Here is a 26369-nt window from a genome sequence, read left to right as displayed (position 1 = left end):
TTTAATCTCAGTATATATACAGCTGTTCTGTGAAGCCCTCAGAAGTTTGTTAGAGAGCCTTAGTGAACAAACAGCATCATGAAGGGCAAGGAACACACCAGACAGGTCGGGGATAAAGTTGTGGTGAAGTTTAAAACAGGGTTAGGTTATAAAAAAATATCCCAAGCTTTGAACATCTCACAGAGCACTGTTCAATCCATCATCCGAAAATGGAAAGAATATGGCACAACTGCAAACCTACCAATACATGGCCGCCCACCTAAACTAACAGGCTGGACAAGGAGAGCATTAATCAGAGAAGCAGCCAAGAGGCCCATGGTAACTCTGGAGGAGCTGCAGGGATCCACAGCTCAGGTGGGAGAATCTGTCCACAGGACAACTATTAGTCGTTCACTCCACAAATCTGGTCTTTATAGAAGAGTGGCAAGAAGAAAGCCATTGTTAAAAGGAAAGCCATAAGAAGTCTCGTTTGCAGTTTGCGAGAAGCCATGTGGGGGGGACAGCAAACATGTGGAAGAAGGTGCTCTGGTCAGATGAGACCAAATTTTAACTTTTTGGCCTAAAAGCAAAACGCTATGTGTGGCGGAAGACTAACACTGCACATCACCTTGAACACACCATCCCCACCGTGAAACATGGTGGTGGCAGCATCATATTGTGGGGAAGCTTTTCTTCAGCAGGGACAGGGAAGCTGGTCAGAGTTGATTGGAAGATGGATATAGCCAAATACAGGGCAATCTTAGAAGAAAACCTGTTAGAGTCTGCAAAAGACTTGAGACTGAGGCGGAGGTTCACCTTCCAGCAGGACAACGACCCGAAACATACAGCCAGAGCTGCAATGGAATGGTTTAGATCAGGGATCCTCAAACTACGGCCCTTCAGCTGTTACGGAACTACACATCCCATGAGGCATTGTAAAACACTGACATTCACAGACATGACTAGGCATGATGGGAATTGTAGTTCCTAAACAACTGGAGGGCCGTAGTTTGAAGACCCCTGGTTTAGATCAAAGCATATTCATGTGTTAGAATGGCCCAGTCAAAGTCCAGACTTAAGTCCAATTGAGAATTTGTGGCAAGACTTGAAAATTGCTGTTCACAGACGCTCTCCATCCAATCTGACAGAGCTTGCGCTATTTTGCAAAGAAGAATGGGCAAAAATGTCACTCTCTAGATGTGCAAAGCTGGTAGAGACATCCCCAAAAAGACTTGCAGCTGTAATTGCAGTGAAAGGGGATTCTACAAAGTATTGACTCAGGGGGGCTGAATACAAATGCACCCCACACTTTTCACATATTTATTTTCTAAAAAATTATGAAAACCATTTATCATTTTCCTTTCACTTCACAATTATGTGCCACTTTGTGTTGGTCTATCACATACAATCCCAAAAAAAATACATTTACGTTTTTGGTTGTAACATGACAAAATGTGGAAAATTTCAAGGGGTGTGAATACTTTTTCAAAGCACTGTATATCTATACAAAAATGTTTTGCCTTTCATTTCTATTTTAAACTGAATGGAAGGTTTTTCAAAGTGAAGGTAACATACGCTTTATAAAGTAGACATAGGAAATATCACCAAATTAATTTAGGCCATCACACCGCGCACTCTGCTCTCTCCACCTGTTGCCAAGCTCCGTGTGTCAGACTGAGAACCTAATTGGCTAAGACTGTTTTCACTCCCCCCTTCTCCAAAGCAGAGTCCCGCTCCTCGAGGGATTATAGAAGGCTAATAAAAAGGCAGATTAAGATAGTTACACTAGTTGTGTTTATGATTATAATTTTTATGAGTACATAACTAGATTATACGATCATTTTATGATATCCCTGGAGTTCAGTGTTATCCTTTCAAAAAGAAGAAAGGAACAGTACAAATTTAGCAGGTTATTGGCATCATTGTTATGACTGCTGCCACGTTGGCAGGTGGGCATCATTCATCCGGCATGTTGATTTTGTCAGCACTGATATTATCACTTAGTGGTGGCCGATCATGCATTTCCTCCACTGATTTAAATGATTAGCACAATGCAGACATTCTGCTGTCCTTGTCTGGGCCCAATTAAGGCAACAAATGAAACTTAATGGAGGCATGGAGATGCGTGTCACATCCATGTAACAAACCGATCACTCGAATCCCACAGAATAGGCCATCTAACCATTCACTGTCATAAAGGCTTGGAACAGATTGCACCATAACTCAGATAAAAACTTTATATGAGTAGCAACAAAGTATTAGGTAAAGACCCAGATACACAGAATATTATTTAGACGTGCAAAAAGAAACAGCAATAAGTATGTCACTTCAGGAAAATTTTGGGGTGTATGTTGTTATTTTTTTACATTACAACCATGTGCTACTGAAGGCCAAAGGTAAAATAATAGTCTTCCTGTTGACATTATTGGGTCCATATATTTGCCTTGACTAATTTTATTTGCCTAATTTATGATCAGTCTTCTTGTATGGTTTAAAATGGCTGACAAGTTCATGTTTAAAGAGTATGTAAACCCATTTCATATTCCTGAAATGTGCCTGCTGTGCCATGTATAGGCGGTCCCCTAGTTACAAACATCCGATCTACAAATAACTCCTACTTACAAACGGAGGGAGACAACAGGAAGTGAGAGGAAAGTGAGAGGGGGTGGGGGGGTGGGCGCACTAGTGAGAGAAGTATCAATACATAATCACGCACAATAGCAATACGAGGGTACGCGGCCAATTGACCTTGAGAGGCAGGATGTAGGTTTTACACTTGTATTGTGGCACTTCTACAGCTATCTATACACTGAAATGCATATGGTTACACAATACCTTACTAATAAAAAAAAAAAAAAAAAAAAATCTTTGAATGGCCACAATGATGTGACTGGATTAGAGACATATATGAATATTACTCTGAAGGTAGTCTCTGGATAAAGCTAACTGATGTGGCAGAAAGAAAAAAAAAAAAAAGAGAGGAAATCTACCCCTAGGAAGGGAAATTCACTCCTGTAAGAGTTAATATGGGAAAAAGGTACCTCCACTGCAGGGGCGGCTGGTGCTCAAATTTTTTGGGGAACGCAAACAAACTGAAAAATTCAGAAAAAAAACCCCCATCAATTGCAGCCTCACTGTACCATCAAACGCAGCCACTGTGTCCATCAATTGCCGCCACTGTACCATCAAACACAGCCACTATGCCAACGAACGCAGCCACTGTGCCATCGAACGCAGCCACTGTGCCATCAAACACAGCCACTGTGCCCATCAATTGCCGCCACTGTGCCATCAAACGCAGCCACTGTGCCATCAAACGCAGCCACTGTGCCCATCAATTGCCGCCACTGTACCATCAAACACAGCCACTATGCCAACGAACGCAGCCACTGTGCCATCGAACGCAGCCACTGTGCCATCAAACACAGCCATTGTGCCCATCAATTGCTGCCACTGTGCCATCAAACGCAGCCATTGTGCCATCAAACGCAGCCACTGTGCCCATCAATTGCCGCCACTGTGCCATCAAACGCAGCCACTGTGCCATCAAACGCAGCCACTGTGCCCATCAGTTGCAGCCACTGTACCATCAGACGCAGCCACTGTGCCATCAAATGCAGCCACTGTGCCCATCAATTGCCGCCACTGTGCCATCAAACACAGCCACTGTGCCATCAAACGCAGCCACGGTGCCATCAAACGTAGCCACTGTGCCATCAAACGTAGCCACTGTGCCATCAAATACAGCCACTGTGCCATCAAACGCAGCCATGGTGCCATCAAAGGCAGCCACTGTACCCATCAATTGCTGCCACTGTATCATCAAACGCAGCCACTGTGCCATCAAACACAGCCACTGTGCCATCAAACGCAGCCACTGTGCCATCAAACGCAGCCACGGTGCCATCAAACGCAGCCACTGTGCCATCAAACACAGCCACTGTGCCATCAAACGCAGCCACGGTGCCATCAAATGCAGCCACTGTGCCCATCAATTGCCGCCACTGTATCATCAAACGCAGCCACTGTGCCATCAAACACAGCCACTGTGCCATCAAACGCAGCCACTCTGCCCATCAGTTGCAGCCACTGTACCATCAAACGCAGCCACTGTGCCCAAAAAATTCTGCCACTGTGCCATCAAAAACAGCCACTGTGCCATCAAACGCAGCCACGGTGCCATCAAACCGAGCCACTGTGCCCATCAATTGCCGCCACTGTATCATCAAACGCAGCCACTGTGCCATCAAACACAGCCACTGTGCCCATCAAACACTGTGTAATGGAAATTTGTAAGTTCTGTATATAATTGTATTCTATTTTGTATGTATTGCATACTGCCCTCACTGTGCACACGGCACTAATAATGTTTTCAGTACATGTTTACATTCTTTCGAGTCCTGATTAGAATTAGTCTGCCTATGTAACGCCCCTTGTTACCATAAACATACAATTGTAATATTAATGTGATACCTACGTAATCATGTGTAGAAAAACCTTCAACAGTTATTTGGAAAGATGTGGAGTGTATCTTTTGTGTCTGTTCCCTACTGCAGTAGTTATTATTAATTTGGAACCACTAATCAATATGAGGATAGGGGTTTCCTATCTATAAAATGTCCTGGTCAAGTGGCAAGCCAGCCAAGAGGGGTTTTACAGGTGACCCTGAGAATCTGAAATGAGGAGCTTGAGACGATTCGGGAATTTCTGATAATCAGCCAGCTGAGGTAAGCTTTTTGCTTACATTTGAGTTATCAGACTTCCTTGATCGGTAAGGCATTTTAGGGACAAAGGGTACCTATTTTACTCCCCTTAATCGAATTGTATTGATTGGTGGTTATATGCTATGTTGTCACTGTCTACTGTCCATCGGAGTGTTATAGATAAGAATGGGAAGAATAGTGCTGTTCACAGGTATATGTAGTACATCTGCTAGATAAAGTAGTTTAGAGGCAAGAGGGTACAGGCACACGTAGAGAAGACTGGCCAGTAATTATGGGCATTAAATTAAGTAAGGGAATGAAGGGTAAGAGACCCTCAAAAATACCCAGCGCAAGAGGAGCGCTATATATGAACTGAAGGTGCGGTTCCGCCTATACTGAGCCCCTAGATCAATGGTTAAAGTGGACAGGGATCCACAATGGGTAACTGGGTTACCAAAGTCCACAGGGACTAAGAAACATGCAGAGTAAACAGCTAGAGAAACAGCTATCTATGTGAGCAGAATGGATCAAGGGTGACAATTAACAGTAGACATAAAGGGACATTTTCATGTTAAGTTGTGGGATGAATTTGGGGTCAGGCACTACAACTAGTAAAGTCAGAAACAGAGAGATGAGAATTAAAACAGAATACTTTGTATGTTGTCAGAGAGGGAAGATGGGATGAGCACTGAATCTGATAATCTATGAGCGTCTGATCATAGAATCATAGAAGGTACAGTATGTGAAGTATGGTATTAGAATACATTGGATGCAAAGGATATCAGAACAAAATAAGGAAAGCAGAAGTTAAGCAAGGAAATACTAAAAAGAGTTAAAAGAAAGTGAGAGAATGATATACATGTGTTAGGAACACATGGGAAAAATGTAAGCGATTTTAGAGAGATATTCGTGTATGTGTGTGAATGCTGGAACCTTTAGTTCTATCTCTTGTGTGTCATGTATGCAGATGTGACCCCCTCCTTTGTGCTCTCATGAAAGAATGTGGCTAGGATGAGAGGTCAGTGATAAGCTGGAAGGACACCATGCTAATTTCAGTTTTTTAGACAAAACATTTTTAACAAAATGTGGCGGGTCAACAAATCTACTGATAAACAATGTGATAACAATTATATTTTAATCTGTTTTCCAAACATGGTAAAATGAAGGTTACATTTAACCGTGTATTACACAAAATGAATATCCCTTGATAGTGAAAACGGTGCATTCAAAAAAGGGAAATTAAGTAAAATTAAGTAATATGTCCCCCTTTAAGGAAATTTCTCTGTGGATATATTAGTGTGTGATATTGAAATTATCATTTGAGTATTAATTTCTAATATGAGTTTAACAATTTTATTAATAATATAGATATATTGAAACTGGTTTAGACAACCTTTGGTTGGAAATGAAATCTTAATGTCTGATAATAACTTGATGTGCGATCCATGATGTGAGAGTTATAATAAATAAAATTTAAATATAATGCCGCGTACACACGACCGGACTTTACGGCATACTTGGTCCGGTGGACCGGAGTCCATCGGACAATTTGATCGTGTGTGGGCTCCAGCGTACTTTTTTCCCCCAAAAGTTCGACGGACCTATGCCGCGTACACAGGAGCGGACTTTACGGCAGACTTTGCCCGGTGGATTTTTCAACGGACTTTACGACGGACTTTTTGAATGAACGGACTTGCCTACACACAATCAACCAAAGTCCGACGAATTCGTACGTGATTACATACGACTGGACTAAAACAAGGAAGTTCATAGCCAGTAGCCAATAGCTGCCCTAGCGTGGCTTTTTGTCCGTCGGACTAGCATACAGACGAGCGGACTTTTCAACCGGACTCGAGTCCATTGGATAGATTTGAAACATGTTTCAAATCTAAGTCCGGCAAACTTTTGAGAAAAAAAGTCCGCTGGAGCCCACACACGATCGAATTGTCCGACGGACTCCGGTACGCCGGAAAAGTTTGCCGTAAAGTCCGCTCCTGTGTAACGCGCACTAGGAATGATGTTTCAAATCTTTCCGACGGACTCGAGTCCGGTCGAAAAGTCCGCTCGTCTGTATGCTAGTCCGACGGATAAAAACTGACGCTAGGGCAGCTATTGGCTACTGGCTATGAACTTCCTTGTTTTAGTCCGGTCATAAGTCATCCGTCGGACTTTGGTTGATCGCGTGTAGGCAAGTCCATTCACTCGGAAAGTTCGTCAGAAAGTCAGTCGAAAAGTCCGCCGGACAAAGTCTGCCGTAAAGTCCGCTCGTGTGTACGCAGCATCACAGACCCATCACATCAAGTCCACACACCCTGTTAGGATAGATCCCACCTGCAGCCAGTTGTTTTATAGTTTGTAATGCTTCCTGGTCCATCATACAGATTGTTGGTCCTTTTGTTTTTATTTATTTTTATTTTTGAAAATCAAAGCAGAATGTGTGGATTGTGAAATGATGTGCCCCCTTTTCTTTGTAAGTGCCGTGGTATAAGCAGAAGAATATTTCGAATTTATGGACATCTCTGCATGACCGCAGGGTATTGTTATCATTTATTATAATATTGCCAGGAAGAAGTTGTCTCGTTGAAACATGAAACTGGAGTTCTTACATGATATGAATAGAAAACAACACGCATGATAGAAAACAAGCCATTGTAATATATTTATGCAAGCTGAACCCAGTAATGAAGGGTTCATCCCGATATATCAGAGCTGTAGCTTTATGCAAAGGTTCTATTAGACAAAGGTACAGACTTTATTTTGGTCACACATTTAATTTTTAATGGACCCACATTCTGTGCAGCAAATATACAGCTAATTAAATGGTTGTCTAATGAAAGGTTCAAAATATGAGTTTGTTTATGTACAAATCTAACAATGAAAAATGCGTACATTTGAATCCAGCCACCTTATTGCCTCTATTGGAGGAGGCTGGAGACAAAGGAAAAACCAGATGTGTTAAATTGATGATGTGGGAATCAGCTGCTGTGAGCCCAGTGCAGGACACACTCCCTGAAGACCCAGATATTTAATTTTTTGTAGTTATTCCTGGTTTTATACTGAGGATGCAGTTTATCACCCAGAAGGATACTCTGTATTTCGAGTCATTGGATCCTTTTTCCCTAGCTCAAGAAGCAGAGCTCCATGTTTTAGCAAAGCCTGTGAGCTATAAAAAGAGTGTATATTTATATAGATAGTCGAGATATCGAGAGTTTTTGGTTCCATTTGAAGGGACAGAAGTTTGTTTTTACTTCGGCAGGTAAACCAATCAAGCATGCTAAGTTAATTTGATTGGCTGTTTTCAGCCTTCCAGGTTCTTGCTGAGGTAGCCATACTAATTTAAAAACTCACACATGGAAGCAGACCGGGTGACTAAGGATCCTGCATTACAGCAGGCACTTGATGGGTCTGTGCAACTCACAGATTCCACCCTAGTTCTGGCCCAGTATAGCTGGGATTAATAATTCAACTTTAAGGACCCCAGAACGAGAAGAACAAGTGGTCCACAGGGGGCGACTTCTTATGAAATAGGACTTTGGAAAAGGTGATCATTTATGTCTGCCAGCCACTCTTTCCCTCCAGCTTGACACATGGACCGTGTCATCAGCAGTTATGGCTGCCTTAGTAAATGAGCATGGGATAGAGCCAGGGTTCTCCACAGTTGTTTTTTATAACATACCACTTCTTGTTTTACCTGTTACCAAAGGTGTTACCAAAAGCTGAACATCCCTTCCAGAGGTTACAAAAAGATATATCCAGATGCCCAAGTTAGGATCTTACGAGTATGCATTTTGTTCAGTGTTTTCTGGATGTCCAGTGGCAAATGCTACTGCAAAGGCCACAGTAAAAAGTGTTATCAGAAGTAGTTTGTAAGTACAGAGTGCAGAATCTACAGAGAGTAACAGAGGAAATCATTTTATAGGGGAGTCCTTACTAGAAGTTTTGAGGTTTTATTTTTACACTCCCTACTGCCTACAATGTAGTGGACAAAGTAGAGTCAGGCTCGGTTCACACTATCGCGACTTGGGATCCGACTTGTCAGACCTCAAGTCGCCCCAAATCGCTTGACATCAGAAATTTCATTGAAGTAAATGAGAGCCGTCTTAATGTACGCTACTGAAGTCGCTCTGACTTCAAAAAAGGTTCCTGTACTACTTCAATCCAACTTCTAGGCGACTTGTACCCATTGATTTCAATGGAAGTCGCCTCCAAAGTCGGATCGTGTCTTAACTGAAGCAACAATACAGGAAGAGAAAATTGTTTTCTCAGGCAAACCCCTCCCTCCCACAGAGCTGATTGTGGTTTGATTAGCCTCCGGAAAGTCGCCTGTCCTGGAGGCAACTTGAAGTCGCCTTGTAAGCTGCCCCAAGTCACGCTGTGATGCGCGCTCAGGTCGTGTCCAGGTCGCCTCGCAAAGTCGCGGCCAGAGTCGTGTTGCCCCTGTGTGAACCGAGCCTCAGAAACTAGAAAACTTTTGCTTGAATGTTTTCTTATATTTTATCAAGCCCCTAAGGGGATGTTGGACTCTCTCCCTATGGGATTTTAGTGTGGGAGTGTATTACTCAATTGCTTATATTTTGTCTCAGCAGCTGAAGTCCTCCATTCAGATCTCACAAAGAACGTTGCTGATCTTTTAAGGTTTTTGACAAACTCATTTATGTGTTTTCTCCACAATTCTAGATCCTAAAAGTTTGGAAGGATATAAAACTAAAGCCAGGTGACTTGTGGATTGTTAAGAGACATATATATATAAGGAAATGTTTGGAGACACAATACAGCATCTATTTTATGTACAGTTTTGCAAAACTTGAAGGCAAAGTCACCTGGATCCACACCAGACACTGCAAAAATGACTAGATTAAAGAAATCTCTGTGTTTGATTTGTTTCCCTCTTGCGATCACAGTCTAGGGTACTTTTTAATTCAATTACTTTGATTGTAAGGGATATATATATATATATATATATATATATATATATATATATATATATATATATATATATATATATATATACATATGTATATATATATATATATATATATATATATATATATATATATATATATATATATATATATATATATATATATATATATATGTGTGTATATATATATATATATATATATATATATATGTGTATATATATATATATATATATATATATATATATATATATATGTATATATATATATATATATATATATATATATATATATATATATGTGTATATATATATATATGTATATATAGTCAGGTGCATAAATATTGGGACATCGACACAATTCTAATCTTTTGGGCTCTATACATCACTACAATGGATTTTAAATTAAACAAACAAGATGTGCTTTAACTGCAGACTTTCAGCTTTAATTTGAGGGTATTTACATCCAAATCAGGTGAACGGTGTAGGAATGACAACAGTTTGTATATGTGCCTCCCACTTTTTAAGGGACCAAAAGTAATGGGACAGATTAACAATCATCCATCAAACTTTCACTTTTTAATACTTGGTTGCAAATCCTTTGCAGTCAATTATACAGACATCACCAGACGCTGGGTTTCATCCCTGGTGATGCTCTGCCAGGCCTCTACTGCAACTGTCTTCATTTCCTGCTTGTTCTTGGGGCATTTTTCCTTCAGTTTTGTCTTCAGCAAGTGAAATGCATGCTCAATCAGATTCAGGTCAGATGATTGACTTGGCCATTGCATAACATTCCACTTCTTTTCCTTAAAAAACTCTTTGTTTGCTTTCATAGTGTGCTTCGGGTCATTGTCCATCGTTATGGACCTGACTGTGTGTATATATATATATATATATATATATATATATATTGTGATTTGAAAAGTAGTTCAGCCTTGTTGAAGTCATATTTGTCTTTTGTACGTCTTCCATTTTATGTAGAATTGTCTGTGTTTACATATGCTGATAAGTCAGCATGCCAACAATTAAGCTAGAAGGCCATTCTGGCCACAGTACTCTGTAAATATGTCTTATCAATCATTTGTTTTTCACAATGAAAAGTAATTTTGTAATGAAAAAGCTGCTCAGCTATTATTTTCTCCACAATGGAGTTTTTGCCAGGAATACCTTCACTACCTTCTAAGCATGTGGAGGTTCCAGGTTAAAGGTGATAGCAGGTATGGTTAGTGATCAAAATATTGATCAAAAGAGGGGAGACTGTAATGGAAATTTGTAAGTTCTGTATATAATTGTATTCTATTTTGTATGTATTGCACACTGCCCTCACTGTGCACACGGCACTAATAATGTTTTCAGTACATGTTTACATTCTTTCAAGTCCTGATTAGAATTAGTCTGCCTATGTTACGCCCCTTATTACCATACAAGCACAATTGTAATATTAATGTGATACCTACGTAATTATGTGTAGAAAAACCTTCAATTGCGTCATAATAAAGCAGAACAGTTATTTAGAAAGATGCTGAGTGTATCTTTTGTGTCTGTTCCCTACTGCAGTAGTTATTATTAATTTGGAACCACTAATCAATATGAGGATAGGAGTTGCCTATCTATAAAATGTCCTGGTCAACAGCCACTGTGCCCATCAAACACAGCCACTGCGCCTATCAATTGCCGCCAATGTGCCATCAAACGCAGCCACTGTGCCCATCAATTGCCGCCACTGTACCATCAAACACAGCCACTGTGCCATCAAACGCAACCACTGTGCCCATCAAACGCAGCCACTGTGCCATATTAAATGCTCCCACTGTGCCCAATCAAATGCTGCCACTGTGCCACATCAAATACTGCCACTATGCCCCATCAAATGATGCCACTGTGCCATATCAAATGCTGCCAGTGTGCCATATCAAATGCTGCCCGTGTGCCCCCTGCCCGCCAGCCCGCCGTCTGCACTTACCCTGTCTCAGTGGGACAGCTCCTCGATGCTCCTCGATGTCTTCTCCCGTCTTCTCCTCCCATCCTCTCCTATGATTGGACGCCTGATAGGCGTCTAATCACAGCGCCTGTCATTTCAGCCAATCAGGTGATGGGTAACAGATCCGAGCACCTGATTGGCGGAGAGGCAGTTTAGTGTTAGGAAAGCGAATATTCATGCGCTTTTCTAACACAGCTGAGTGACCTGTGAGCATGGCGCTCGCAGGTCGCCTTTTTTGACGCTTATTAGAGCCTATGGCTCTAATCAGGTGCTTCAAAAACACCCCCCCGCCGCTGTAATTCAGGCGCCCGTCACCCGAAATGGGGCCAGGTGCCTGAATAGGGGGTGGCAGTGGCGGCCATAGATAGATTCATGCAATGCATGAATCTATCTATTGGTGCTAGAGAGGGTGGCAGGAGAGAGGAGGCAGTGCCCGTGCGTCCTTATGGACGCTCCGCCATTGCTCCACTGATGCTTTATCACCAAGGCTTGTTTCCACAACAACCCAAAATTTTCAAAATCCAATTGTCATTGGGACAGAAAGTGAAGTGAAATCTTCTGAACAGGAGCACAGACAACAAAACAAACGATACAGGGGTGTTAACCCTTCCCTATGCTATCCAAAAAGCTTAAAAATCTTTTTTTTTGGCTGGAGCTACACTTAAAAAATGTACCTTTTCTGACTCACAAACAGATTAAACGTAAGAACAAACCTACAGACCCTATCTTGTTTGTAACCCAGGGACCGCCTGTACTTGTATGAAGAAGTATCTTTTTCTGTTTGTATTGCCTCCTTTGTATTGCCTCCTTTGTGTGAAATCCCTGGTGTTCCTGTCAGTCCCTCTGCTTTCCTATTAAAAACTAACCACACCAAGCAGCAGAGCACACCGTGGTCAGTTCTCTAACTATGCTGGGAACTTAGCCTGCTCTCCTTCAATGATCAGACCTGCAGCATTAACATCTAAGCAGCCCAGAATTACAGCAAGAACTGAACTGTTCCTTGCATGTAAATGATTTGACACACAAAGAAAAAAAAGCCTACATGATGGGAGGTGGCTTTTGAGGATAGGGAACTTTTAAATGTGTCAACCCAGGTAAGGTTACTCTCCTCGGAGTTGGACTTTAAGTAACAAATCCCTGCGGTTAAAAGGACTATAAAAAACAGAGAGCCCATCTATGTCTCCCCAGTCAGGGTGCCAACCAGGGCCGCTGATAAGGCAATACAGCCAGCCCTCCTGTACTGGACCCAGGCCCAATCAGTTCAAAAGGGGGTCCAGGCACCTACTGAGCAGGAGCACCATCTGTACTACCTTACTGCAGACTCTGATTCTCTTCTGCCTTCCCCTGCAGTGCTGCCAGTTTCTCTTCCACTCCCTCCCTCCAGCTGTGTTGCAGGGGGATCAGTTCTAGCATCTGGGCCCCAAGCCCTCTGCTTTCCGGGTCCCCTTGTGCACCCCTTTTCCATAGTTGCCAACATTGTAAAAAAAAAATGTGGGACACTTTTGTGGCTGTAGGCGGAGCTGTCCAATAATTAGGGGGCGGGGCATTCACCAGCAGGCGTGGCCTATCAAAAATAGACAAGTGCGGCGCGCGAAGCGCGCCGCGCCGAAAAATGGGCGTGGTTTACGCGAAATTGTGGGCGTGGCTTAAATGGGCGTGGCTCTAGAGGGTGTGGTTAGAGTCTGAAATGAATGAGGGATGGAGAGGGGGGGAGAGGGGGAGAGAGAGGGAAATGACGGGACAGCAGCCCCAGATCCTACACAATAAAAATATGTGTATTCTAGAAAGTTTAACAATCAGCAGATAAAGATACTCCAAACACCTGGTGTTAATGCTTCAATCATCCCGGCACCATGGTTGTTATGGTGTCAGGATGATTGAAGCGCATTATTTCTATTATTACATTGTAATATAAAATGAAATCATTCAACTCACCATAATGCAGAATCAGTGGGATCCCTGAGCGTGTCACCTGCCACGTCGCCTGCCACCAGCCGTCCGTCCTTGCTTCAGATGTCCGAGCAGAGTCCGTCCTTGCATCAGGTGCCCCCAGCGGAGCCCCCCCTCACACCAGGAGTCCCCGGCGGAGCCCCCCTCACATCAGAAGTCCCCAGCGGAGCCCCCCTCACATCAGGTGTCCCCGGCGGAGCCCCCCCTCACATCAGAAGTCCCCAGCGGAGCCCCCCTCACATCAGAAGTCCCCAGTGGAGCCCCCCTCACATCAGAAGTCCCCAGCGGAGCCCCCCTCACACCAGGAGTCCCCGGCGGAGCCCCCCCCTCACACCAGGAGTCCCCGGCGGAGCCCCCCCTCACATCAGGAGTCCCCGGCGGAGCCCCCCCTCACATCAGGAGTCCACGGCGGAGCCCCCCCTCACATCAGGAGTCCCCGGCGGAGCCCCCCCTCACATCAGGAGTCCCCGGCGGAGCTCCCCCTCACATCAGGTGTCCCCAGTGCCCCCGCCTCACATCAGGTGTCCCCAGTGCCCCCCCCCACATCAGGTGTCCCCAGTGCCCCCCCACTCACATCAGGTGTCCCCAGTGCCCCCCCCCTCACATCAGGTGTCCCCCCCTCACATCAGGTGTCCCCAGTGCCCCCCCCCACTCACATCAGGTGTCCCCCCCTCACATCAGGTGTCCCCCACTCACATCAGGTGTCCCCCACTCACATCAGGTGTCCCCCACTCACATCAGGTGTCCCCAGTGCCCCCCCCTCACATCAGGTGTCCCCCCTCACATCAGGTGTCCCCAGTGCCCCCCCCACTCACATCAGGTGTCCCCCCTCACATCAGGTGTCCCCAGTGCCCCCCCCCCTCACATCAGGTGTCCCCCCCCTCACATCAGGTGTCCCCAGTGCCCCCCCCCTCACATCACAGGTGTCCCCAGTGCCCCCCCCACTCACATCAGGTGTCCCCAGTGCCCCCCCCCTCACATCAGGTGTCCCCCACTCACATCAGGTGTCCCCCACTCACATCAGGTGTCCCCAGTGCCCCCCCCCCACTCACATCAGGTGTCCCCAGTGCCCCCCCCACTCACATCAGGTGTCCCCCCTCACATCAGGTGTCCCCAGTGCCCCCCCCCCCTCACATCAGGTGTCCCCCCCTCACATCAGGTGTCCCCAGTGCCCCCCCCTCACATCACAGGTGTCCCCAGTGCCCCCCCCACTCACATCAGGTGTCCCCTGTGCCCCCCCCCCCACTCACATCGTGTCCCACAGCGGTGCGCGCGCTCACCCCCCACCTAGAACCCCCGCCCCTTTCCATATCAGACTGGCAGCGGGGCGGGGGGTAGGCGGGGCGAGGCGGAGCGGGGCGGGCCGAGGCGAGGCGGGGCGAGGCGGAGCGGAGCGGGCCGAGGCGGGGCGGGCCGAGGCAGGCCGAGGCGGAGCGGGGCGGGCCGAGGCGGAGCGGGGCAGGGGGTGGGCGGCGACGCAGAAGCTTCATCTAGCCCCCCCCCCCCAGCCGTCTTCCTGAACTCCAACAAAATGGCGGCCGGCGGAGACAATGTCTCCGCCGGCCGCCGACCTCTAGCGGCGGCGGCGGCGGCAGCGGCGGCGGTTTCAAAAACCGGAACCGAATTTTTCGGGACATTTGCCGGGACGCCACAAATCCGGGAATGAAGTCCAAGTCCCGGGAATGTCCCGGGAAATTCGGGACAGTTGGCAGCTATGCTTTTCCCCACAGCTTCGCCAGCTTCCCTGCTCTTCTGCTGGCAGCTGCTGTGGGCACACAAGGGGATGTTCCAGGATGGAGACTGGAGAAGGGGGGCAGTAAACATGTTATATAATAATGATTTTAGTGTATTTTTTGTGAAAATATACAGAGCCTTGCAAAAGTATTCACAACCTGGAATTAACATGGATTGTTTGAGGATTTGCATCATTTATGAGCTTGCCACATCTTACCACTGGGAAAACTGCTCCAGCTCCTTCAAGTTGGATGGTTTGTGCTTGTGAACAGCAATCTTTAAGTCTGACCACAGATTTTCTATTGGATTGAGGTCTGGGCTTTGACTAGGCCATTCCAACACATTTACATGTTTCCCCTTAAACCAATCAAGTGTTGCTTTAGCAGTGTGTTTGGGGTCATTGTCCTGCTGGAAGGTGAACCTCCATCCTAGCCTCAAATCATACACAGAATGGTACAGGTTTTGCTCAAGAATATCCCTGTATTTAGCACCATCCATCTTTCCCTCAACTCTGACCAGTTTCCCAGTCCCCACTGCTGAAAAACATCCTCACAGCATGATGCTGCCACCACCATGTTTCACTGTGGGGATGGTGTTCTTTGGGTGATGTGATTTGCGCCAGACATAGCGTTTTTTTTAATCTCATCAGACCAGAGCACCTTCCTCCATACATTTTGGGAGTCTCCAACATGGTTTTTCGCAAACTCAAAACGTGCCATTTTGTTTTTAGCTGAAAGTAATGGCTTTCTTCTGGCCACTCTGCCATAAAGCCCAACTCTATGGAGCATACGGCTTATTGTCATCCTATGTACAGATACTCCAGTCTCTGCTGTGGAACTCTGCAGCTCCTCCAGGGTTACCTTAGGTCTCTGTGCTGCCTCTCTGATTAATGCCCTCCTTCCCCGGTCCGTGAGTTTTGGTGTGCGGCCGTCTCTTGGCAGGTTTGCTGTTGTGCCATGTTCTTTCCATATGGTTATTATAGATTTGGTGGTGCTCCTAGGGATCATCAAAGATTTGGATATTTTTTTATAATCTAACCCTGACTTTTACTTCTCAACAACATTGTCCCTTACTTGTTTGGAGAGTTTCTTGGTCTTCATGGCAGTGTTTGGTTAGTGGTGCCTCTTGCTGAGGTGTTGCAGCCTCTGGGGCCTTTCAAAAAGGTGTGTATATGTAATGATAGATTATGTGACACTTAGATTGCACACAGGTGAACATCATTTCACTAATTATGTGACTTAAGAAGGTAATTGGTGGCACCAGAACTTTTTATGGGCTTCATAACAAAGTGGGTGAATACATACGCACATGGCAATTATCAGTTTTTTATTTCTGTATATATTTATTTTATTTTATGTATATATTTTTCTAATTTTACTTCACCAACTTAGACTATAGTGTTCTGATCCATCACATATAATTCAGATTAAAAAAGCTTTGAAGCATTGATGGAGCCCCATGATTTCTAACAGCAGCCCTGGTACCAACAACAATGGGAACTTGACAGAGGTCCCCAGTAGGGTTGCCACTTTTTCTTCAAGCCAAACCCGAACACTTAAAGAGGAAGTAAACCCTCTCTAAAAAAAAAAAAAATAATAAAAAAAAAAAAACCCTGCAGGACAAAGGCATAATGAGCTAGTATGCATAGCATACTAGCTCATTATGAATACTATTATGCATACTAGCTCATTATGAATTACTTACCTGAGATCGAAGCCCCTCGTTCACCTCCTCCATTGCCGCCATGATACCCGGAGTGACTTCCGAGTATCGCTGCTCCAGGGCTGTGACTGGCCGGAGCAGCAATGACGTCACTCCAGCGCATGTGCACGGGAGCCGTCAGTAACAGCATGATTGCCTTCACTAATGGCACGCTCAGTGCGCCTGCGCCGTTGTCTATGGCACGCATGCGCCGTAGACATTGGTGCCCATTTTTAGTAAAATATCTCCTTAACCATGTAGGTTAAGGAGATATTTCTTGCACCCACAGGTAAGCCTTAATCTAGGCTTACCTGTAGGTTAAAGTAGTCTGTGAGATTTTTTTTTGGTATACACTATAGGATAACAGACCTGGGACACCTTTGGGCACGCCAAAGAGAATAGTAATGCAGAGCACATAGTGCCCCCTCACCCTCCTGTCAGGCCCTGTTCCGAGCTACAGTCATGTCTAAATAATGTGTCTGGGTTTCAGGGAGACTGAAACCCGGACACATGATTCAAAACCCGGACTGTCCGGGGGAATCCTGGACAGGTGACAACCCTAGTCTCCAAACTCCTGTCTTCTATTGCAGTCTGTGTGCCTGTTCAGAAGATTCTCCTTCATTTTCTGTCTAGGTGATCAAATTCATTGTCACTTGGTTTGAATTCTGCTTTAATATGAAGCCTAGTATTTCTGCAGTTTTATAAGTTTTTCTCTGGACTTTTAAATGTTATGTCCTATATGAGTAATACAGTGTACTGATATAACAGCTATAATCAAAAGATAACTTCTCTTTTTCTTCTAAAGGTCATCACAGCGGGGGTCAGTCTTGCGTTAACCTCTATCCAGGACCAATGCGAAAATCTCCAGAGTAGCTCAAACATCACAGGTGAGTAGTAAGATGCTCAGGAAGTGTATGCCAATGATTCAGTCTTTGGTGTTTAAACAGCCTAGTTACTGCTTTAATGTACTGTACAGTTAATGGCTGTGTACTAAAGATAAAGATTAAAGTGAAATTGTCATCTTCAGTGTTTAAAATCACTTTAAACGGACATTGAAAAATATATCATGTCCATTTTTTCTGTATTTAGTGCATTGGGAGGCTTATAGAAGTCAATGACAGAGCACCAAATGCATATAACATGCACTTTGATGCGTTGGCAACAGGTATTATCAAGCCTTGGTCAGCGGCTGTTAACCATACCTACTCTGAATATTACATTCAAAAATATAGAGGAAACATGCCTTAGCATTCATCAAAACACATGTCAACGCACAAAGAAAATGCATGCTGACACATGATAGCACACCAGCCTCCTGCCACAAAAAAGGTACTGTTTAGTAGGAGGTGGATGGAGGGTGCGTGATCAGGATCAGACGCTTGAATCAAGACATGTATAAAATATAATATATATATATATATATATATATATATATATATATATATATATATATATATATATATATTGTATATATATTTTTATCTAGAATCTCATGTTTATTGTTTCAATGTCTACTACCTATCGTTAATTCCCTGTATTGATATGATATCTTTTATTATTTTAAGTCTACACATCTGACCTTTTTTAATGTATTTTTAATGTAAATTTATTTTACGTCTCCAGTCTGTAGTGTACAGTATATACTTGCCATGTGCTCCATACTGTACTGTTCTGATCTATATTCCACCTAGAACGCCTGGACGTGGACTGGTATGGAACTTAGAATAACTAATTATCCATCACAGGACATACCCTCCTACTAGCCACTCCTTCCCATGTACACATGCCGGCCTACCGGCCCATATAAACTGTGCTCCTGTTCTCCTGGCTCTGATGAAGAGGTTACCCTCGAAACGCATCAGCCTTTTTAAGATACCTGCCTCAACATGGGTGTAGCAATAACTCTCGGCGGAGCTGCTGGTTTAAGCGGGCTTGTTACCTTCACTCTCCTTCCCTCTGTTTCACCGGCACCTGGTCTAGGGTTCCATTGAGTTTACCTCTGGACGATACATGCACCAACACTGGAGCACGTTTTCAATGCTTTATTAAACAATTTACTAAGAAAGTAGCAGGAAAGAGGCAGAAAGGAAACTGTAGAAGAAACTCAAATATCTTCTTGTAAGATTCTTGACAAATGTCCTGGTAGAATTTGGATATTACACTAGAATGCACTCCCCTCGTGGGACACACTCTTTGCACGCCTGGATAGACATCTCTCACTTGCCTAGCAGCCAGCACGTAGCACGAACAAAAGTCTCTGCCACAGACTTGTTTGGGGTAAACCCATACGATCCTCTGCCACAGGATGTATTGATTTTGTGGTGAATGTCAGTCACAGTGCCTGAACCTTTAAGCCAACCTGGCAACACTATGCTTTGGTTCATATAGTTACTTCAGGATACGTCCTCCAACCGAGTCACCAGGCCCCTCTCCAGACCAGCACGCTGCGTGATCCTTCCATGATGGGTCCTTCCCTGGGATCTCCTCGGTTGTCCAGCTTCTTCACTCTGGATAGACAGCTCAGGACCGTTCCTTGGCTGCTGTGGCAGGCCCCAGACAAGCTTCTGGGCCCACCCCTGCACCGCAGCGACGCGGGCCTCCGGAACGGAGGACCACGAGATTGCTCTCTAACGCATACCTGTCGGCCAGGAGGGCCAGCAGGTGGCTGTAAAATGAACCCCACAATATGGCGTCTGTCCCATAAATACCCTCGCCCAGAATGCAACTCTAAGGACCACCTCCACCGAGTTGTCTCTGGGACAGAAGAGCAGCCATACGCTTCGACACGTTGCCTTTCCAACACTGACCAGTGATAACAGCGACACCCACCGGTCAGTATGGAAACACACACAACGTCAGCCAAGCTGGAACAGAGGCAAACCTAACCTTCCTAATGAACAAATTACTAAATTTACCTAACATATGGTAGATCGCAAATCTACCAGCGCTACATGGGTATACCCCAATTTAAATTTTTTAGTGCCTATTTTGTTACCTGTTTTTATGCAACGTAGTATTTGTATGATTCAATATTTATATGTTTGTATTCCTTATACATGATTAAACCATACATGTCTTGATGTAAGCGTCTGATCACGCACCCTCCATCCACCTCCTACTAAACAGTCTTTTCCAGACCACCCCTGGTCAGTTAAGGCAGCGGGACACGCTTTACCATCTCCTCGAGTCCTTCCACTTTCTACAATACTACCCTTTCCTTACAACTAACGGCCTCACAAGCGCAGGAGTATTTCTTACCATACCTCGTCTACAGCTACCACCTATTAGTGCCCTTCAGTGCCACCTATCAATGCCCTTCAGTGCCGCCCATCAGTACCACCCACCAGTGCCACCTCATCAGTGCCCACCAGTGCCAGCTCATCAGTGCCCACCAGTGCCGCCTATTAGTGTCCATCAGTGCTGCCTATTAGTGCCCATCACTGCTGCCTTATCAGTGCCCATCAATGCAGCCTATCAGTGCCCATCAGTGCAACCTCATCAGCGTACATCAATGAAGGAGAAAAATTACCTGTTTGCAAAATTTATTAACAAAATATAAAACGGTTTTGTATTTTTTTTTTAATTTCGGTCTTTTTAAATTTTTTTTAACAAAAAATAAAAAACCCAGAGGTGATCAAATACCACCAAACAAAAGTTCTATTTGTGGGAAAAAAATGATATAAATTTAATTTGGGTACAGTGTTGTATGACCGCGCAATTGTCGTTCAAAGAGTGACAGCGCTAAAAGCTGAAAATTGGTCTGGGTAGGAGGGGGGTTTAGGTGCCCAGTAAGCAAGTGGTTAAAGTAACAGTCCTGCCTAAATACAGATATAGCAGTGCACTGGCTATTTCCTTTGAAAGCCAGGAAAACAGTTACAGTTTAATTCAGGGCCCCAGGTATGAAGAATCGGTATGGCCTTACCTCAACCATGCAGCTGCTTCAAAAGGTTTCAAAATCTTCATTTCTTTTTTAATAGAATTGGGAAAGGTTAAAGCGTTTGTAAAGTCATTTTTTTCTTTTAAAATAACAAGCATGTTATATTTACCTGCTCTGTGAAATAATATTGCACAGCGCATCTGCGAAACTCTTCTTCTGAGGTCCCCTGCTGGCTCTATCTCTCTTCTCAGTGTGCAACCATAGGAAGCCAATTCCTACTGTAGCACTCCTGCAGGCTTGCTACCAAGCTGCACTGCCTGCGTCTATAGACATAGACTGCAAGGCTCCACCCCCCATTCCCTCCTCACAGGACTTGACTGACCAAAGCCGAAGCCAATCGCTGCCACTGCTCTCAGCAAAGCCTATGAGAGTGGGGAGAAGAGAGAGCCACTCCAGGTAAAAAATATTTAGGCTTTATAATATATGTCACTGGAATGGGACTAAAGGGGAAATCTTTCAATAGGGACACTTCTCCTACTGACAATTGTCCAATAGAAGTATTTTCTCACTTTTCCTGTTGTGCCTTAGGCCGGTCATACATGGAGCGAGTTGCCGAATTAAATTTACTTGATTCCCCCATCAACACAAACAGTGTTGATGTGATAATCCCTCCTGTCAAACCATTGTCTGTCCCAGTGGGGGGGGGGGAGCCATCCCCACTGGGAGAAGACATTGATTATGGAAATATGTCAGAAGGTTCCAAAGATGACTGTTATTGCTAGCGGCTATAGCAGCCGCTAGCGGTAATCGCACGTAAAACCTTGCATACCTGGTTGTATCCAAGTTTAGTGATCGATCAACTTGGTAGATTCGACCTGCCCATACATGATTCGAATCTTAGCCGGTTCAGCAGGAACTGGCCGAGATTTGAACCGTGTATGGCCTGCCTTAGGACAGGAGGTGACGGAAGTGCTCCCCAATCAGGCACGGACTGCCAAAAAAACTTGTCAGGGATTTTAACCATTCCATACTCTATCCAAAGCAAAAAACAAAAAACAAAACAAAAAAAAAAACTGGACATTTAAAATGGACAGTGGTGTGATTTATAAACTGTGTTTAGTGCTCCACTTGCTTTGAGTATTGTATTTTTTTTTTAACCACTTCCCGCCTGGCCCATAGCAGATGACGGCCGGGCAGCAGTTCAGTTATCCTGACTGGGCGTCATATGACGTCCAGCAGGATAAAATGCCGCTGCACGCCCACGGGGGCGTGCATTGCGGCGATCGTTGGAGTGGTGTGTCAGTCTGACACACCGCTCCACCGATCTTGGTAAAGAGCGTCCGGTGGAGGCTCTTTACCACGTGATCAGCCGTGTCCAATCATGGCTGATCACGATGTCAATAGGAAGAGCCGTTGATCGGCTTTTCCTCACTCACGTCTGACAGATGCGAGTAGAAGAGAGCCGATCGGCGGTTCTCCTGACGGGGGGGTCTGCACTGGACCACCAGGGATCGCCACTAGGACCACTGGGGAAAGGGGCAACATGTGGATGGCCAGGTATGTACCCCATGGCCATCCACATGTGCCCAATCTGCCCAGTCAGTACCCAATCTGTGCCAATCAGTGCCCACAAATGGGCACTGATTGGCACCATTTTATTGCAGTGATGCCCAGCAATGCCACCCTTAAGGGCATCAGTGCCACCAATCAGTGTCATCAGTGCCACCCATCAGTGTCCATCGGTGCCACCTGTCAGTACCCATCTGTGCCCATCAGTGCCCACCTATCAGTGCCCATCAGTGCCCATCTGTGCCACCTATCAGTGCCACCCATAAGTACCCATCAGTGCCACCCATAAGTACCCATCAATGCCACCTATGAGTGCCCATCAGTACCGCCTATGAGTGCCCATCAGTGCCACCTATGAGTCCCCATCAGTGCCGCATACCAGTGCCACCTATCAGTGCCCATCAGTGCCACCTATCAGTGCCCATCAGTGCCGCCTATCAGTGCCTATCATCAGTGCCCGTCAGTGCCACCTCATCAGTGCCACCTCATTGGTGCCCCCTCATCGGTGCCCATCAATGCTGCCGTATCAGTGCCCGTCAGTGCAGCCATATCAGTGCCCATCATTGAAGAAGAAAACGTACTTATTTACAAAAATTTTTAACAGAAACAAAGAAAAATATGTTTTTTTTCAAAATTTTAGGTCTTTTTTTATTTGTTGCGCAAAAAATAAAAACCGCAGAGGTGATCAAATACCACCAAAAGAAAGCTCTATTTGTGGGAACAAAATGATAAAAAAATTGTTTGAGTACAATGTAGCGTGACCGCGCAATTGTCATTCAAATTGCGACAGCGCTGAAAGCTGAAAATTGGCCTGGGTGGGAAGGTGTCTAAGTGCCTAGTATTGAAGTGATTAATTATTTTTATTGCATTTTCAATACAAACAATACACATACAACTCAAGAGCTATGGAATATTCACAAAAATAGCTCGGGCTAACATGGTACATTGCTGAGAGCGTATGCTAGTCATCTCCTAATAAACCATTCGCGTAGTACGCTATCAAAAATATGTCTTCATAGAATGTCATGTTCCCTCCCCCAGAAACAACCAAGGATCTCACGACTCCTATCCCCAAACCATACCGGCATATTACAGAAATTCAACTAGGCCGTTGTTGGTTCTTGAGTATTGTACTTTAGTTATTTTATTATTTAAGACTGTTAAGAGATACCATTATTAACAAAATATTGTTCCTCTGCAGGTCTGGCCTGTAATATCTCTATTGATATGATTGGGACCTGTTGGCCTCGAACACCAGCTGGGCAACTGGTGGCACGACCATGTCCTGAATACTTCCATGGTGTACAGTACAACACAACAGGTAAGGCTCTAACTCACATAACGTGTAAGGTGTAGAGATTAAGTTACATTTGATGGGAAACTTCTATTACAATTGGACTGCGCTTTGTATATAACATAATGTAGTAAATAATGCTGCCAAAATACTTTTTTGTTTCTTTTTCCTTTTGTAAAAATAGTCATGTCACATGTTTTGAGTTATGTGTTGTTAGCGCAGCATGGACCCTATATGTGCCTCCATCCCATATGTAGGCTCATCATTGGAAATAGCCTTTTGAAGATCATCATTGAAGAGTAAGGAACATTTGTTTTCTGTTTCAATTTTTTAAATTAATTTTCAAGAGGGTATGACAAGCCATGGTTTGCCCACGCAGGGGCGACTTTGAACAGGCATGTACAAAATACACCGTATGTGCGTATGATAAATAACATAACTATAAACTGCTACCAGGACCAAAGAGGACCATTGTAGAGGTAAGGTAAGTATAACAAGCAATACTGCACTGTCCCCTATAGGGATATCAGTCTTCATCTAATAGCCTTAATATCAGGAATGAAAAGGAAAGGAAAGAGACAGAGGAGGAAGAAAAAGGAGAAAGAAAAAAAAAAGAGAGAGAGAGGCCCCAGAAGAGGGCGAGTACCACAGACGTGGGACCTGCACAAGCGAGGTTTACAGTTGACCACATCTAATCGTAATTTATTCAAGGGTCCCACATTTTCAATAGATTCCCATGTGAATCCTTCAAAATTCTGGACATCTGCTCATTACCCATCAGGGCAGTCATCCTGTTATTCACTCCCTGAAAAGCAAAAGACGGAGTCTTCCAGGCCTGGGCTATAGTTTGCTTGGTATATATAAAAAGGTTTGAGGCCAATTTCTGATGGGCTGACCCAGTATAGGGCAATGTAAAAGAGCCAGTCTTTGCATACCGTTACATGAAATAGGGATTGCAGTAGGCTAAAGACCCTGGACAAGAAGCCGATCAGACATGGGCATGACCACCATGTATGTAAGACACACTAACCGCAATTCCAAAAACATCTGTCACTGCTGCCAGGATAAGCATAGGCAAGCCTTGCCAGGACCCAGTGCCACAGCAGGGGCACTTTATAGGACTGTATTTGTTTTCAATTCAATTCCAATAGGGCTGCTTCACAAACGTCTTCATTAATGTGCACATGAGATGGCATACCATTAGACTTGAATCTTTAATTTTTAATTAAAGTTAATTTCTTTAATAATTTTACTCTTCCAATCCCACATATATTTCAAAGTGAAGATGTGTCACCAAGGGTTGGGCATTTGGCCAATGACATTAAAATTTGTAGCTGTATTTAACATCATTGACTGCTATGACAAATTCAGTGGATCACAGCTCTAATTGGCAAAAGAGTTGATGATGGGAATATATAGCGCAGCGGTTCGTAACCTCTTTCATCTGGAACCCATATTCTACCTATGAATCAGCTCTAAAACTGATGGATTATGTTTTCAGTAAATTGACTTCTTTTATAGGACTTGAAAGGGTACAGATTACTGTCCATTTACATAATGAAAGGAAACTGGCGACTTATGCAAAATAATATTAGAACATAATAAATAGAGATGAGCTAATCAATTCAATGCATAATGTAATACTGCACGAGCGAGCTGAAATTTGCCATTCCATGTGACCAATTTTTCCAATCTGCAGCGAATTGTCAGACTGCACATTAATGCAAGCGTCCATATTAGATTATTAAACATTATATGCTTCTAATTTTAAAAGATTTCAACATTGTTCTGCTATGTAAAGTATGTGAATAGCTAGTTAAAATCTGGTATTTCTTTAGCCAGAAAAGCAGGACAATATTTTTCTCACCTACCCCACCGTTATCAGACTTCAGTGTAGATACTATATGCTGATGTAAGATGATTACAGCAATTCTATGGAGGAATAAAGGGGAGTTAAGCAATGTCCAAAAATAAATCAGCTTCAAAGGCAAATTCAACAAATAAGGTTATTTTGCGGGTCAACTTTCTTTTCAAGTTTTGTCTTTGAAAGCTGATTTCTTTTTGGAAATTGTTGTCAGGTTAGAGACCACTACAAGAATGATACATGCAATGGAGTACTCCCACTGAGCTTTTAAAGTGTCACTAAACCCAGGACCCTGTATTCACTATATCTGATCTCCCACTGTACACAGAACATGGAAGTACAATTATTTTAGTAAATATAAACTGCTAAATACCTTTTCTCATCAGCGGTATATAGCAGTCTTGTGACTTCTATCAGTGTCCGGCCGAGCACTGATTGAAGCTTGTAGGAGGAGTTTTGATTCTCATCTGACTGTCCTATGAGGCTGCAGGACCCCTGACCCTCTGTCTGGACAGCGCTGATTGGCCCGGTGCTGATCACATGCACCCTCCCAAAAAACTTTCTAGCAATTCACACCAAACTGAGCATGTGCAGAGTGACTCCAAAGGCTCTGCTTTATCAGGAGATAGGTTATGGAGAGTGGAAGAAGGGGAGGATAAGAGAAGACAGGATCAAGCATATTTTTACACAATGCAGAGGATTAACCCCTTAGGTTCCACAGTGAGTATAACAAGCATGCTTTACTGCATATACAGACTGATTTTACTGTTGTGGGTTTAGTAACACTTTAACTATTTGA

At 44.1% G+C, this 26369-nt stretch overlaps 1 protein-coding gene across 2 annotated transcripts in view; it reads left to right on the top strand.

Moving 5' to 3' along the window:
* CRHR1 (corticotropin releasing hormone receptor 1) overlaps nt 1-26369 on the top strand; it is a 327518-nt gene that overhangs the window by 192659 nt on the left and 108490 nt on the right. Inside the window, exons 3-4 of one of the 2 annotated variants that reach the window (XM_073607633.1) lie at nt 17772-17853; nt 23614-23733. In XM_073607633.1, coding sequence (XP_073463734.1) covers nt 17772-17853; nt 23614-23733 — 202 coding nt within the window. Of the gene's footprint in view, nt 1-17771; nt 17854-23613; nt 23734-26369 lie in introns of those variants that run through there. The other variant, XM_073607634.1, reaches the window with a different exon arrangement.

This window comes from Aquarana catesbeiana, linkage group LG12, assembly GCF_042186555.1.
Source record: "Aquarana catesbeiana isolate 2022-GZ linkage group LG12, ASM4218655v1, whole genome shotgun sequence".
NCBI classification, from domain to species: domain Eukaryota; kingdom Metazoa; phylum Chordata; class Amphibia; order Anura; family Ranidae; genus Aquarana; species Aquarana catesbeiana.
This window is presented reverse-complemented; position numbering and strand designations above follow the sequence as displayed.